This window comes from Dendrobium catenatum, unplaced genomic scaffold, assembly GCF_001605985.2.
Source record: "Dendrobium catenatum unplaced genomic scaffold, ASM160598v2 original_scaffold_77270, whole genome shotgun sequence".
NCBI lineage: Eukaryota > Viridiplantae > Streptophyta > Magnoliopsida > Asparagales > Orchidaceae > Dendrobium > Dendrobium catenatum.
Genome location: NW_021395716.1, coordinates 147,510 through 164,333, shown reverse-complemented (window position 1 = coordinate 164,333; position 16,824 = coordinate 147,510). Strand labels below are relative to the sequence as shown.

Genomic DNA, 16,824 nt, shown 5'->3' with positions numbered 1-16,824 from the left:
TATCTCTCTTATGATTATAAACAAAAGCTTGCTAACTATTCTTACCATCGAATTCATTTTTTATATGCTTCATATAGCTATTTAATCCTCATGAAATAGCATGAAAAAAAAAAAATCATCCGAATAAGAAACTACTAAAAGATCGGAGGACTAATTGATAACTACACCTAAGAATCCTAGAAAAAACTATCACACTAAACTTGCTACAAAAACAAATAGCCGCAAGGAACAAAGCATGCGAACAGTCCTAGATGAGAAAACATTTAACTCTTCTATAATTTCAAGAAGCAGCCACAAAAGAAGGGTAAACGGAAATAGAAACAGAACACCCAAAACAAACTCCACATACCTAAGAACCCACAAAAAAATTTATGATACAAAACCAAAAAATAAAAATAAAAATTCCAATTAATTAATTCAATTTCAAAATAATCATCATAACATAGACAGTTTGAGTTCCCAACAACTGTAGACTTTCTGAATCATAATAAAACACAAATTGTATGTTCAATATAACCATGCAATCAAATGTTTCCTCCTAACTATTTTTTGATCAAACCCAATCAACAAATAAATGAAATGCTTTAAATGCCATACCTGGTTAACGTTAAGACATGTAACTGATCATGTCAATCATGTAGGGATCAAGTCCATGCAATTAGAAGATACCGCTCAATCAATATATCTTCTGTTGGGCCACTGCATGTTTATACCGAGTGGGCATGGTTAAATAGATATGGCACTTAGGCGTTGCACAGCCCAGTTTTCACAGGTCATATAGTCAAATAGGCATGCAAGCCATTCGTGATGACTTCAAATTAAACGGCTCATTATTATGTTCAAAATCATGGGAGCAACTAATTGTAATTATAATAGGTTGAACCATCTAAATTTGACCCAGAGCAGACCCTCAAGTTGTCAAAGCACTCCAATTAAATTTAGTGGACGATCTACATAACTAAATGTGCTACAAAATCCTACCTCACTAAAATTGTGGTTACCTTTCTGTGTAACTATTAAGTACAAAATTAAATTCAGTAAGCAACTTCTACCGGTTGCTTCTAGTCTACACCACAAAACAAAAACTCCTCTAAAATTTTTGTTGCCTCTGAAACTTCATGATTAGCAGTTCCTCCAGTATGAGTAACAGGCGATCCCTTAGTGATATTATCTGAAACCTTGGAGGCAAAGCCAATTGAAGGAACATCACGAACTAATCCGGTGGAATTCATAGACATCTTGGAAGGTAAAGCACTGTGGTGACCATGCACCAACCAATTATCTTGCTTCTCGTGATTGTATGCTCCAGTGTGACAAAACTTGTTTACAGGAAAGCTTTCTTTAAGCTTATTAGAAAGTTCTGTCTGCACTGTCCCAAATGAAATGAAACGTATACCTTTTGGCACTTGATTAGTTTCTTTCAATGGCTTATGCCTTAATGGCAGTGTGTCTTTAGTTTTAACATCAAAAGAACCCTTGTCAAGTGGAGAAGCATGAATCCCAACAGGCTGGTTTCTTAACTTCAGCTGTTCTGAACATAAATGTAAATCTATTTTACTCACAGTTAACTGAGAAGAAGCATCGGTGGTTGGTATCTGAAATCAAGGACATATTGAGTTGGTCAAGAGATCAACTATAATATCTTTTGGAGCTATGAACCATGTGGTCCATAAACAATTACAAGATCATTAGAAATGACAGTTGCCATAGTTCATTAGATACCTTATGAGAAAACTTGCATCTATCTGCTCGGTTACAACAGCCCGTGGACATGTAGTTGTGGCATGGATACTTGGAAAGTTCATGATCAAATGGGCAGTCATCTCCTTTCAAGCAAGAATTACAAGCAAAGTGCTTGCAAGGCTGCAATTCAAAATATTTAAGAACGTACAAACACAAAATATCAAGCATATTAATTTGGTCAGTAAAAACAACACTATAAACTCAGTAGACAGAAACTTCTTCATTTAATTTTTTATCAGTGCAAAATTTAGTGGTTTTTGAGAAAGTGTCAAGAGGATGAGAAACTAGATATAAATACAATTTATGAGTGCCGTCTGTAGGTCATTGTCTTTCAGTATGCAACTTGGAATAGAGAAATTTTGATGCAAAAAGAACAAGGCTTTCCATGCTTTCAGAACAGCTTTGCCACCAAACTACGCAGACAGCAAAGCATTTCCAAGAGACAAATTACCATAACGCTAGCTGATTTGGAGTTGGTATTAAAAGCAATGAATGGGGTCATGCGAATGGACAAGTACGGCTAGTTTGAAAACCCAAACCAATGCCCCGTTAGGCAATGCTTTCTAATATCTACTTATGCATTGGACAAGGGCAGCAACTTCGTAACACTTGCTTATGCTTTTTAGACAAAAGAATCCGTTTTAAGGCATTTGGTGAAGGATGAGCAATTGCTACATGGAGAAGTTCACCTGTATGAAAGCTAATATAGGAGAGTTATCAAATCAAACATGCTTTCTTGGAAAATAATTTTATCAAAAACAATATTGAAATTTCCTCCCTAAACATAATATTACCAAAAAGATATTATTTTCCTTTCTCTATTGACACCTGAAAGGGCTTCCTATGTCGCACATCACATGCAATCTAAACATGTTCTCCTCAGGGCTATGATGCACCGACACTTCTCCTCAAAGAGGCGTGCAATGTCCGACACCGTATCCGATACGACACTCATCCGACACTCCTCCGACAAGTCGAAAACGTGTCCGATTAAAAAATATTAAATACAAATTGGACACACGTGTCCGACACACGTATCTTAAATATTTTATGAATTTTTTTTAAATATAATTTTTTGTATTTGGCGGGATTTAAACTAAATTTCTTATTTCTTATCCATAACATCAAATCAACATCCGCACTTAATACCCAATCATCGAATATTCTCATTTTCATTTCTTTTTGGCAGTAAAGGTATTTTTATGTCCTCTCTCAGTGACTGATAAACGGCATCGACGCTTGAGTTTCGACATTCTAATACTAATCATTTTAAGCACAAATTCTAGTAAAATGACTTATTATTTTCAAATTATTTTTAAAATTATACTTATTTAATTTTTATATGCTATTTTTTAAATATAAAAACTATAATACCGTGTCCAACCCATGTCCGTGTCCTATATTTTCAATAACTGACGTGTCCCGTATCCGTGTCGTGTCGTATCCGTGTCGCCGTGTCCGTGTCCGTGCATCATAGCCTCAGGGTAATATTTTAAAGGATGGCCTTCCTAAAGCTTCTTCCTCAATCAAAGAAGAGTCTATTATTCTACATAAATAATTCAATAACTAATTAATTATTATTGTAATTAACTTAATTCAAAAATGCAAAATTATTAATTATTAATCTTACATTAATTATGATAAACAATACATTTTTTTAAAACATGCAAAGGATGGCATTTATTAATTATAAATCATGTTTTGTTGATCATTTAATCAATTTACATTATTATCAAAGTGGCTTTCATATGTCATAGCACTTACAAAAGTAAATTTATGAGTAAGTTTATGAGTCATTTACTTTATTCGACTCACACAACAGCATGAGTGAACATTACAAATAGGGTTTAAGCCACCAAGAAAAATTCACTGCATGTCTAATTATATAAAACTCATTGAACTAACCGAATGGTTAAACTAATGAACCTAAAAATGTGACCAACTGGGAAACTATGGCAAACAGTTGGTCACTATAGCAAAACGGCTGGTTTATAGAAGATCAATAATTTTCCAAAATCCATAGGCCCTACTTCGGAATTAGAAAATTCAAATTAACAGCCAAAATTTAGAAAGAATGAGAAAGTAGGCCCAATTCTATCAATTTGGGGGTTGGTTTTATAGCCAGGGAAGAGCTGTCCCATGGAAAATAAACATATTCCCGTTTGTGGAATGCATTTATTTCGACCAGAACTCCTCTGTGCATAAAAAATTTTTAAGCTTCAGGCGTACTTCCTGCATCACCACTCAACTCCATCGCTTTTCTCAATCCATTAATGGGCAGAAAAGATTCAAAGAACTCGTTTCATCCACATGATTAGTGCCATACTCCTACATATGTTAAGGACAAAAGAGATCTCATACAAGATTTGTGCCACATGGCAATGCAATGTGTGTTTGCTCAAACCTATCTCATCATGATTACTCTCATACTGCCACTGATTTTTTTTTTTTTTTTTTTTTTTTTTTTTTTTGTCTTAATAGTATCCTCCATGGGTGCTCAATATCTAAGAATAAAAAAGAATAATTTTTGTGGCAATTTTATGTTCAATTATTAATTTTCAACAATGATCTAAAAATTTATACTAACTTACAGCTCATAAAAGCTGCTAATCTTTGAAATTTTTTTCGCTGTTAAAGCTACAAATTCTTTCACCTTATGTCAATCAACCTAACTTAAAGAGGGGAAGTAAGCCACAATGTAACTCTTAAGGGTGAATCCAAAAAGATTAGAATGTCATTTATAGAAAAGTGGTGAGATGGGGAGGGAAATTTGCCATAAAATGTCCAAGCGTGGAAGCTTGGATTATGGTCCCAATAATTAATTTATAGTTGAGCCATCAAGCACTCAAAGAAGAAGCCCACCAAGCCATACAATTAAACAAAGCCATCAAAAGCAATCCATTTTCATTCTTATTTCTTTCAAAAGGAGTATATGGGGGTTATTAGGGGGGGTCAACCAAAATAAAAAATATGTACTGAAATAACATTCCATTAAATTTTTCTTAGTTTTTTTATTGCTTGGGAACTTGCTTGGCTAAGCTTTTCATTGCATAACTTGCATTAGCCACTCCAAATGGTTAACTTCGCCTTAGCAGAAACACCACAGATGAAAATATAGATTATTGTCATCTTTAAATATTTTGTTAGGCTGGCCTAAGTGGGGCCGGCTGAACCGGACCCTAGTGGGCCGGTTTTTGTCTACAGGCAGAGGGCGGGCCCAAGGGGAGTGGAACCATAGAGAGAGGGAGGAGGCTAAGTAGATGGGGCCCACACAATAATTAAGAATTGTATTGGAGGGAAATTTCAAACTAGGGGCTGTTTAGGAATTTAACTTTTGTCCTTTTGCTTTAATTAGCTTGTCTTGCCAGGGCTAGGGTTATCTGGAATTGGAATCTGAATTTGGGATCTCTTATGTGGTGCTTGGGCTCTAGTCTTTGGCTAGAGATTTGGAAAGTTGGTTCTTCCTCTCGAATTGAAGATCCTTCTATCTTGTGCTTTTTTTTTTTTTCTTCTATTAGTGAATTTCAAGTATTTTTCATATAAATTTCCTGCAGTTTTTATAAAAATTTACTTTGGCTTAATTTCTCTGAAATTCAGGAAACTTCTGCATTATTGGTGGCTATTTTCTATTAAATTGGTATCAGAACATGTCGATCTAAGGGATATCAATGGCTGGAAGAAAGGTTGAAGTCTTGGAGGGAGAACTTGGGCAACTAAAATTAGATTTTGAGAAAAAGATTTCTAATTTTCAAAATCAGATCGCATCCGCTAATGAAAGTATGGAGGGAAAGTTCGCCTTGGTGAAAGATATGTTGAAGAAATTGCTAGAAGCCAAACCCAATCGGGCTACATCAGAAGAAAAGGAAACTACCAGCTACCATGGAAGAGGTGGGAACCCTAACACGTTTAGGGGAAGAGAAAATCCAAAAGTGGAGATCTTGGAAGGTGAAGACGAAATGTCTCATATAAAACCACTTTTTAGGGAGGAGATTAGCATTGGCTACGAAAGAATGAGTGCTAATTTTGTGAGGAGAGGGGATGATTTCGATCGTTGTGGTGCTGATGTTGATGAAGGTTTTGGGTATGATCGCTAAAGGGAGGATCGTGACAACAGAGGGGCACCTCCTCTTGAGGAATGGGAGGCTATGGAGGATTCAGGGGAAATAGGTCTGACCCGAAAGTGAGGAAGCTGAAGATGCCCATCTTTGACGGCGAGGACGCACATGGCTAGATCTATAAGGTGAAACGATACTTTGTGGTCAACGGGTTGATAAAGGAGGAGAAATTGACAGTAGCAGGATTTTGCTTAAAAGTAAAGGCATTGGCATGGTACCAATGATGGGACATAAGGCGACCTATTCAGAGCTGGAGGGAGTTCAAGGACTGTTTACTAGAACGTTTCCGAACCAGTAGAGGAGGAGAATTCTATGAGCAATTTTTCGCTGCGTCGCCCTGACGCAGGAGGGGACCGTGACAGAGTATCGTGATAGGATCGAGTACCTTGCTAGTAGGCTAGATCGACTCTTAGAGACAGTTCTAGAAGGAAATTTTATGAAGGAGCTTAAACCGAAGACCTGAGCAGCAGTTAGAGTGATGAGGCCACGAGACTTGGGGGAAGCCATGGAGCTAGCACAGTTGGAGGACCAAAAGTATCTAGAGAGGGGGGCAAGGTGGAGCAACACAAGGAGGACATATAGGATGACAACCAGCTTCTTAGCTCCCAAGGGGATTGCATAGGGAGTTTGAGAGAAGTACCAAGGGAGAAAGCTGGAGGAGGAAGTAATTTCAAGAAGCTTACTGAGAAGGAGATACAGGAGAAGAGGGTTAGGGGGTTGTGGTTCAGATGTCATGAGAAGTACATGCTAAGGCATAGGTGTAATGACCGAACTCTTCATGTTCTCACCATCTGTGATGACAAGGAAATTGAATAGGGAGGTGATAACGGGTTAGTGGTGGAGGAAGAGAAGTTGCATCTAGAAGTTGCACAAGTTTCTAAACTTTGAGATGGGATTCACCCTGAATCACACCATGAAATTGAAGGGAGAAATTGCTGATGGAGAGGTAGTGGTGATGATAGACAGTGAGGCAACTTACAATTTCATCTCCAATCAAATTGTCGACCTATTGGGGGTGAAATTTGTGGATACAGGTGGCTATGGGGTAAAGCACAGGAAAGGTGGAGATGGATAGAGGAGTATGTAAGGGAGTGGTGCTGACCATTCAAGTGATCCAGGAGAGGGAGTATTTTCTTCCCTTAGAGTTAGGGAGAACTGATGTCATCCTGAGAATGAAGTGGTTTTAGATCTTGGGAGATACCACAGGAGCACTGAGGATGGAGCTGGTCGTAGGGGGAGGAGGATGATGATTCAGGGAGACGTCGGTTGTCCAAGGCTAGAGTATCTCTCAAATCTCTTATTAGGACCATACAGGAGGTGGGAGGAGGATTTTTGGTGGAGTTGTATCTCTTGGAAGGGGTCAAACTAGAGGATGAGGGAAAGATTCCTTCTTCAATACAGCCACTCATACAACAGTTCAGTGAGGTTTTTCAACCTCCCCAGGTCCTACCTACATAAAGAGAGGTGGAGCATACAATTACTTTGAAGGGATGTCGCCTATTAGTGTTCGTCTGTATCGTTATCCTCAGATTTAAAGGATGAGATTGAGAAGCTGATCTATGAGATGGTGAAGGCGAAGATCATCAGGCCTACTGTGAGTCCTTTCTATATTACTATTTTATTGGTCAAAAAGAAGGATAGGAGCTAGAGGTTTCATCTGGACTACAAAGGCTTGAACAAGGGGAAAGTGTTGCATAAGTTCCCAATTCCTATAATTTATGAGCTCATGGATGAACTGTACGGAGCAGAGGTATTTTCCATGCTGGATTTGAAGTCAGGGTATCATCAAATTAGAATGATGGGGCCAGATGTTCCGAAGATGGCCTTTAGAACACACGGGGGGCACTACGAGTTTCTAGTGATGTTGCTTGGGCTTACTAATGCCCCTGCTACTTTCCTAACCTTGATGAACAGGGAGTTCCAGCAGTACCTCTGAAAGTTTGTCCTAATTTTCTTTGATGACATACTTGTGTACAACAAGACTGAGGAGAAACATTTAGAGCACTTACAGGAGCATCAGTTGAGGAACAACCTAAAGAAGTGCAGCTTCACACAGGCTCATGTGGAGTAGTTGTGGCATGTGATATCCCGGGAAGGAGTGGTGGTTGATCAAACAAAAATTGAGGTAATGCAGAAATGACCTCTACCTAGGAACCTGATGGAGTTGAGGGGTTGTTATAACAACTAGCGGAGATTTGTGAGGGGGTACAGTACCATAGCTTGGCCATTGATCAAGCAACCGAAAAAGGATAACTTCTTGTGGGGAGAAGCATCAACACAAGCTTTTGAGAGACTGAAGAAAGCCATGACTACAATCCCAGTTTTAGCTCTCATGGATTTTAGTAAGATTTTTGTAGTGGAGATTGATATGTCAAGATTTGGGTTGGTGGCCGTACTCATGCAGAACCGCATGCCTATAGCATACTACAGTCAAATGATGTCAGCCAGAGCTAGGCTGAAGTCAGTATATGAGTGGGAATTGATGGCGATGGTGCTAGCTATTCATATAGGGCACCCTTACTTGCTGTGTAGGCATTTATGTCACGACATATTAGAGGAGTTTGAAATACTTGTTAGAGCAAAGGATGGTGACTGAGGAGCATCAGAGGTGGTTGTCCAAACTGCTAGGCTATGATTTTGAGATCTAATATAGGCCAGGTTTGAAAAATAAGGCGGATGATGCTTTATCAATATGTGTTGGGGAGCTTCAGGTGATGGCAATTTCAATACAGCTTATGGTAGACTTGGGGGGGGGGGTTATCAAAGAAGAGAGCATGCAGAATGAGTTGAGGAAGATTAGGGAGGATTTGATGAAGGATACTAGTAACCATCATGGGTACTCACTTGAGTTGGGAGAGACTCTTATAACAAGGGAGCTTTGTGATGGCATGAACCTCCATCCATATTATCCACCTACTATAGGAGTTCCATGGGAGTACAGTTGGAGGTCATTACGTGGTAGAAAAGACATACAGGAGACTGGCTGTTGAGTTATACTGGAAGGGGATGCATAAAGATGTGGAGGAGACGATGGCGACGTGTGAGGTGTGTCAGAGAAACAAGTACATAGCTATGGCTCTAGGTGGGTTACTATAACCATTATGACTTTCAAACAGGATATGGGAGGTAGTGTCCATGGTTTTCATAGATGGCCTACCACAATCAGAGGGATTCACAATTATTATGATGGTGGTTGATAAGCTGAGTAAGAACGCACATTTGATCCCCTTACGACACCCCTACACCGCAGTAACAGTGGCAGCAACATTCATCAAGGAGGTGGCTAGACTGCATGGGATTCCAAAGACGATAGTGCCTGACAAAGACAAAGTGTTCCTCAGCCAATTTTGGAGGGAGCTGTTCAGGTTGCAAGGCACTATTCTCAAGAGAAGCACTGCCAACCATCTTCAGACGGACAGGCTAACAGAGGTAGTAAACCGGAGTTTAGAGACTTAGTTGAGGTGTTTTCCTTCTGAAATACCGAGGATGTGGTCAAAATGGTTAGCATGGGCCAAGTATTGATACAATATATCATATTATTCTGCTTCTTATATCACTCATTTTAAAGTGTTGTATGGAAGGGATCCCCATATTCAATGCACTTTGAGAGAAAAAACACACCAGTTTCTTTAGTTGAGCAGTACTTGGAGGAAAGAAACAAGGTGTTGGAGGAGTTAAGGAAATACTGTTGAGAGCACAATAAATCATAAAGAAGCAGGCAGATTCACATAGAAGAGACATACAATTTGAAGTGGGGTGTTCATAAAACTACGACCTTACAGGCAAAGGACAGTAGCTAAAAGGAGGAACGAGAAATTGGCCCCAAGGTACTTCGTCCCCTATGAGATTTTGGACAAGATCAGAGCCGTAGCTTACTATCTGAATTTATCCCCATCCGCCATCATACACCCAGTTTTTTATGTGTGACAATTGAGGAGAGCTTTAGGGGAGCATGCAGTTAGTGCAGAGTTACCAGCTACACTGACAAAGGAATTGGAAGTGGTTTTAGAACCACTAGAGTTAAGAGGGATAAAATCAAATAAAGATGGAAACAAAGAAGTGCTTATTAGATGGAGGGACCTTCCTAAATTCGATGCTACTTGGGAGCCATATGAGAGGGTGAAAGTTCAATTTCCTTCATTTTACCTTGAGGACAAGTTGAGTCTTTGGGAGGGGGGTAATGTTAGCCAATCCCAGGGGGACGGCTAAACCAGCTGAACTGGCCAATAGTGGACCGGCTTTTGTCTACAGGCGAAGGGCCCAATGGGGGGTGAAACCATGAAGAGAGGGGGGCAGCTAAGTCATGGAGAGAAATTTAAAATTATGGGTTGTTTAGGGATTAAACTTTTGTCCTTTTTCTATAATTAGCTTGTCTTTCTAGGGTTAAGGTTATCTAGAATTGGAATCTAAATTTGGGATCTCTTGTGTGGTGCTTGGGCTCTAGTCTTTGGCTAGAGATTTGGAGAGTTGGTTCTTTCTCTCAAATTGAAGATCTGTATATCTTGTGCTGTTTTTCTTCTTTTATTAGTGAATTTAGAGTATTTTTCTCTAAGAATTCCTACAGTTTTTATAAAAAACTGCTCTAGTTTGGCTGAATTTCTTCTGCATTATTGGCGGCTATTTTCTATCATATTATTCATATAAACTCTTAGAAAATCAATTTAGAAGATGGACAATGCCTCTTGATTTTCCTTGGCTGGCTATCCCACACAAGGGAAGGAGAGTTGGATATATACGTAAACGATAAAAGAAGCTTGTAAGAAGTCTAAGAAAGCAATATGCAATATAAAGAATTTAGTTTTTAATAATTTATATAATAAATTACATGCTAAGGAGGGCAAAAGATTCATATATAAGTTAGTCAGGCATAGAGATGGGAGAAGAAAAGATTTAGTTCAAGTGAAATTTATTAATGGTAAAGATTAAAAAGTGTTTTTATAAGAAAATAATATTCAACAAAGATGATTGAGATATTTTGATAAGATTTTCAATGAAGATTGTGAGAATACGATTGACTTTAGTAATCTTAACACCTTAAATAAAAATAGAGATTTTTCTTTTAATCGGAATATTAGTAAAACTGAAGTTAGAGAGGCTTGAAGGAAAATGAAATATGAAAAAGCTGGCAAACCTGATAATATTACAATAGAGGTGTAGAAATGCTTAAGAGATGAAAAAAAAAAAATTGGCTTATGAAGCTTTTTAATATTTTTTTGAAAACTAAAAAGATTTCAAATGAGTGGAGTGTGTTGACCTTTATTTTTAAGAATAAAGGTGATGCTTAAGTGTGCGTCAATTATAAAGGAATTAAGTCAAAGTGTCATACTTTAAAATTATGGTAGAGTGTTAATGAGCATAGGTTACAACCTAATACTAAGGTTTCTCAAAATCAATTTGCATTCATGTTGGGTAGGTTTATTAGTACGGAAGTAATACATTTATTGAGAGGTTTGATGGAGAAGTATAGATAGAAGGAGGATCTACATATGATATTTATTGATTTAGAGAAAACACACCATAAAGCTCCAAGAGAATTGCTCTGGATAGGTCTAGGAAAGAAAGAGGTTAATAATGCTTACACTCAAGTCATCAAGGATATGGAAGCAGAAGTTGTTACTTATGTTCAAACACAAGTTGGTTTGACCAAGAATTTTCCTATTTCAGTTGGATTACATCAAGGATCAACTTTAAGCCCAAATCTTTTTGTTTTAGTCATGGAAGTTCTTACTAGACATTTGCAAGAGGATGCACCCTTGTGTTTGCTTTTCGTTGATGATATTCTTCTTGTTAATAAGACTAGAGAGGGAGTTGAAGGAAAACTTAAATTATGGAGGTCAACTTTAGAGTATAAAGAATTTCATTTGAGTAGATCTAAAACTGAATAAATGGAGTATAATTTTAATAGATGTTCTAGGCATTCCTGGAGAAGGTTCGAAATACGGATGGATGTTCTAGGCAGCACAAGCCTCCCCTGACAACAACCTCTACCCATCTAGAGAATACCCTAGGTGGATATTCCCTTCCTTCAACAAATTTGCCCTAATCTTTCCCAACTCCTCATCTCGTGCACTTTCCTCCTTAATGGCCTCCCAATTTAGCATCAACGTAACCAAGACTGCTATCGCCTGCAACTCCCCCATGTACGTGGACAATGCATCTGCTGTCTTGTTCTCCATGCCTGGTTTATACTGTATTTCAAAGTCATACCCCAGCAACTTGGACAATCATCTTTGATGCTCCTCAGTTAACATCCGCTGCTCTAGCAAGTACTTCATACTCCGCTGATATGTCCTAATGATGAAAATGAGTACCTAACAAGTAGGGTCGCCACTTCTGAATGGCTAACACAATGGCCATCAACTCCCTCTTATATACAAATTTCAGAATTGCCCTAGCTGTCAATACCTGGCTGAAATAGGCAATGGGTCTCATGTCTTGCATGAGTACTGATCCCAATCCATATCCTGAGGCATCCATCTCCACAATGAAAACTTGGGTGAAATTTGACAGGGGCCAAAATCGGTACAGTGGTCATAGCCTTCTTTAAGCTCTCAAAATTAGCTGTGGCCTCCTTAACCCATAAGGTTTGGGCACTGACCACTTTAACATAGCCTCAATTTTAGCTTGATATGCCACTACCCCCTCTTTAGAAACAATATGGCCTAAGTATTCTATACTAACCTGAGAAAATCTACATTTCTTCATATTTGCCCTCATCTGGTGCTTCTGTAACTCCTCTAGCATCCTCCTCAAGTGCTTCTAGTGATCCTCCTGTGTTCTGTTGTAAATCAGGATGTCGTCAAAAAATACCAACACAAATTGCCAGAGGTAAGGCCTAAAGATCTAGTTCTTGAGGGACTAAAAAGTGGTTGGGGCGTTAGTGAGGCTAAAAGGCATCACTAGGAACTCATAATACCCTTCATGAGTTCTAAAAGCAGTCTTTGGCACATCCTCTCTCTTCATCCTGATCTGGTGGTATCCTAACTTCAGGTCAATCTTAGAAAAGACAACTGCCACACTTAACTCATCCAGCAGCTCATCTATCATTAGTATAGGAAACTTATATGGCATTGTTTCCTTATTCAATGCCCTTTAGTCAACAAAAAACCTCCAACTCCATTATTTTTTTCTAATCAGTAGCACTTGCTTAGAAAAAGAGCCTAATGATCTCTGCTGCCAGCATCTCTCATCAACCTTTCAACACAATACCTCCCCTCCTTCCTCCAGTCTGATCCCTTCCAACCTATGTAGTTCCACCAGGTAACATTCCCCCACCTCCTATATACTCCTCACCATTATTTTAAGGGAGATGCAGGGCTCGTGAGATCATGGCTTTGGAGAGCCCTGCATCTCCCTTTATGATTACTTTTTTCCCCTCCACCACCAGCTCCATCTTCAATGCCCCTAGTTCACTTTGGTGTCTCCCAAAGTCTGCAACCATTTCATCCCCAGGATGACATCGGTACTCCCTAGGTCTAATGGGAGGAAATACTCCCTCACCTGAACCCCCTGTATAGTCAATACTATTCCTCTACAGATCCCGTGGCCCATCTCCACCTTCCCTGTACCCATCATTACCCCATAACGTCTTGTATCCACCAATCTCACCCCCAAGTGTTTCACAACCCAGTTGGAGATGAAGTTGTGGGTAGCTTCGCTGTCAATCAACACTACCACCTTCATATATGTTATTTCTCCATTCACCTTCACATTATGATTTGGGGTAAATCCTACCACTGAGTTCAGGGATACCTCCACTACATCTAAGTGTAACTTCTCCTCCATCTCCTCCTCTACCTCTCCATCACCTCCCTCAGTTTTCTCGTCATCACAGATGGTGAGAACCTGAAGAGTTCGGTCCTTAAAAACATATGCTCCGGAGTATACCTCTCGTCACACCAAAAATATAACCCCTTTGCCCTCTTCTACTACATCTCCTTCTCCAGCAGTCTCTTGAAATTTCCCCCGCTTCCTCCTACTAGCTTTTCCCTAGTGGTCTCACTAAAACCTCCTACTGTCGGACCTTTGGGTGGGGTGCTAAAAGAGTGGTCATCATCCTATAGGAGCCTCCTGAACTGCTGCTCCTGGCTCCCCTCTCATGATACCTCCGATTCTCCACTAGTTGTGCCAACTCTATGGCCTCTCCCAAGTCATGAGGCCTCATGACCTTTACTGCAGCTCTAATATCTAATTTCAGTCCCTTCAAGGAAATTCCCCTCTAATATCGTCTCTGAAAAACGCTCCACCCTACTGGCCAGATGCTCGAACCTCTCAAGGTATTCTGCTACTGATTCGTTCTGCTCCAGTGCAAAGAATTGCTCATAAAAATCTCCTCCCCTGTCGATTTGGAAACGTTCTAATGAATAATCTTTGAATTCTCTCCAACTTCATAGGGGCATCCTCTGGTTTCTCTACTGGTACCATGACAAAGGCTTCCCCTCCAAACATAAGATGGCTGCTATCAATTTCTCCTCCTCTGTCAACTCATTGACGGCGAAGTACATTTCCACTATAGATCCACACATGTGCGTCCTCCCCCTCGAAAATGGGCATCTTCAATTTTCTCACCTTTTGATCTCCCCCGTGTCTCCTTATTCCTCCATAGTTTCCCTTTTCCCATATTCTTGGCCATCCCCAAGTCTCCCGATCTTCCCTTCCCATTGCATACCCATAAACTCCCTTGAAATCCCCTCTCCTTCCTTCAAAATCAGCAACCCGACGGCCATAATTTCCTTCCCTTCGTTCCCAATCAGCACCCCTTTGCTCCTGCCCTCCATACCCATGCTTTTCCCAAAACCTACCGCCTCTATCCTCTCTCTAAAAAGGCTCCAAATGGGGTTTCCTTCTTTCTCCCTATAAGATTTCCACCTCATCTTCGTCCCTTCGAATTTCAGAATTCATGTCCTTTCCTTTTGGCCCTTTCGCCCTAAAGCTGTCATTTTGTTATAGATTTCCAACATCTTTTTAATCATATCCCGCAAATCAGCTACTTGCCCTTCCATGGAGAAAATTTTATCCTCCATTGTTGTCTTTATTAGATTCATCTCCCCTTCCAAGCATTCCTCCAACGCGTCAACCTTCTTAGCCGCCATAAACAAAATATCTGAATATTGCTCCTCCAAAAATAAGCAAAGAATCCTTCTTCCGAGTAAAACTTTACTGCTAAAATTTCAAAAATCCACAACGGTCCCAAGACTTGCTCTGATATCAATTTGATAGGAAATACTTGAGTTCTCAAATAACCCTAATTGGAAATAGTTGAGTTCACAAGCAAACCTAACAATAATTGGTGAAAACAGCGAGAAAACTTTAAAATCTCTAAGGAAAACAATCTAAAAACAGTAAATTGTATTAAATGAATCAAACCAAAAGCAAGAACAAGCAAAGATACAATTGATCCTCAATTCGAGAGGAGATCGTTCTCTCCCAATCTCTAGACGATGAATCTAGAGCTCAAAACCACAAAGAGAATTCCAAAAGAAACAATAAGCATGCATAACCCTAACCCTAAACAACTCTTACTATTTAATCCCTTAGTCGCTCCTCTCTCTTTCCTTAATTTTCTTCCTAGTGGGGTCCACTAGGCTTGGGCGGCATGTGATCCTCAATTCGAGAGGAGATCGTTCTCTCCCAATCTCTAGACGATGAATCTAGAGCTCAAAACCACAAAGAGAATTCCAAAAGAAACAATAAGCATGCATAACCCTAACCCTAAACAACTCTTACTATTTAATCCCTTAGTCGCTCCTCTCTCTTTCCTTAATTTTCTTCCTAGTGGGGTCCACTAGGCTTGGGCGGCAAGAAGGAGGGGGGGGGGGATTTGTTTTCCTCCTTGGGCCAGTTGGGTCGGTTCAGTGAGAACCCGGGGCAGATTGTCTTCCTCCTTGGGCCGGCTGGGTCGATTCAGTGAGAACCGGCCTAATAACATGATTCTTGTATTAGTGTAGATTTGACCGTCTTTAGAGGAGAAGGTAATGATTTATCTTTGAGGACTTCAATTATAGGTATGGTGGTTATAGAAGAATGATTGTAATATTCTTCAACATTCAAAGATATAAATAAAACCTCATGTAGGATTCTGGCGAATTATTGTATTAGTCATTGCTAATATCTCATTTAAGAATTTTAATGAAATATATAACAAATAATAAAATATTCTTGTGGCAAATATTTTTTAGCCTTAAGACTTGTTAATCTATCATAATATTCAAGTACATCATATGTTGCTTATTTACAATGCTTCAATTACACATTTATTTAATTCCTATATTCACTGAATGATAAATATTACTTTTAAGTTAATACTCTAGGCCAACCAATATAAATTTAGTTTTACTTGTAATGCTTTATGAAAATAATCTAGCATGTCCTATTAGTTTTGATTTAATACATTTTAATCATATGGTAATCTTTAAAGACGATTTAAATAAGTCTTCCAAATTATCTATAATCATTCTGAAAACACTAATGTTATACCTCCATCGAATATAGGAATGTAAGTTTGAATCTCATAATAGTTGCACTGTATTTGTCTAGAATCGAAATGTATCTAATTCCCTATAGATTGTAACATCTGCTAATTTTATAGATTTATATGTTCGACTTCTAGTTGATATTTTGATATAACCATAAGTTTTAATAAAAAATAGATGTGAAACTTAATAAGATTTTACAATTAAGGATTCGGTCATGCAAACCTAGAATAAGATATACCAAGAAACATGCTAAAGATTAGGGGTGTCAATTTTTGACACGACCCGAAACCCGACCCGAACCCGACCCAGAAAAATTCGGGTAAGGGTCAACCTGGACTCGAAATGGGTCGGGTTCGGGTTCAACAAATCAACCCATTTTAAAAATTGGGTCGGGTTCGGGTTGACCCAGCAACCCGAAAATGACCTGAAATTGACACGAAAACTCCTATTTGACTCGGAAACCCGAGATTGACCCGATTTTGACCCGAAAA

The 16,824-nt window shown here is 39.1% G+C and overlaps 1 protein-coding gene across 2 annotated transcripts in view; it reads right to left on the bottom strand.

The window, feature by feature from the left end:
- Positions 1–808: 808 nt before the first annotated feature.
- LOC110095775 (zinc finger CCCH domain-containing protein 7) overlaps positions 809–16,824 on the bottom strand; it is a 24,825-nt gene continuing 8,809 nt past the window's right edge. For both annotated transcript variants that reach the window (XM_020821443.2, XM_020821441.2), the window contains exons 5-6: positions 1,723–1,863; positions 809–1,595 (exon numbers count right to left, since the gene is read on the bottom strand). In XM_020821443.2, coding sequence (XP_020677102.1) covers positions 1,062–1,595; positions 1,723–1,863 — 675 coding nt within the window. In that variant the 3' untranslated portion in view covers positions 809–1,061. The remainder of the gene's footprint in view (positions 1,596–1,722; positions 1,864–16,824) is intronic.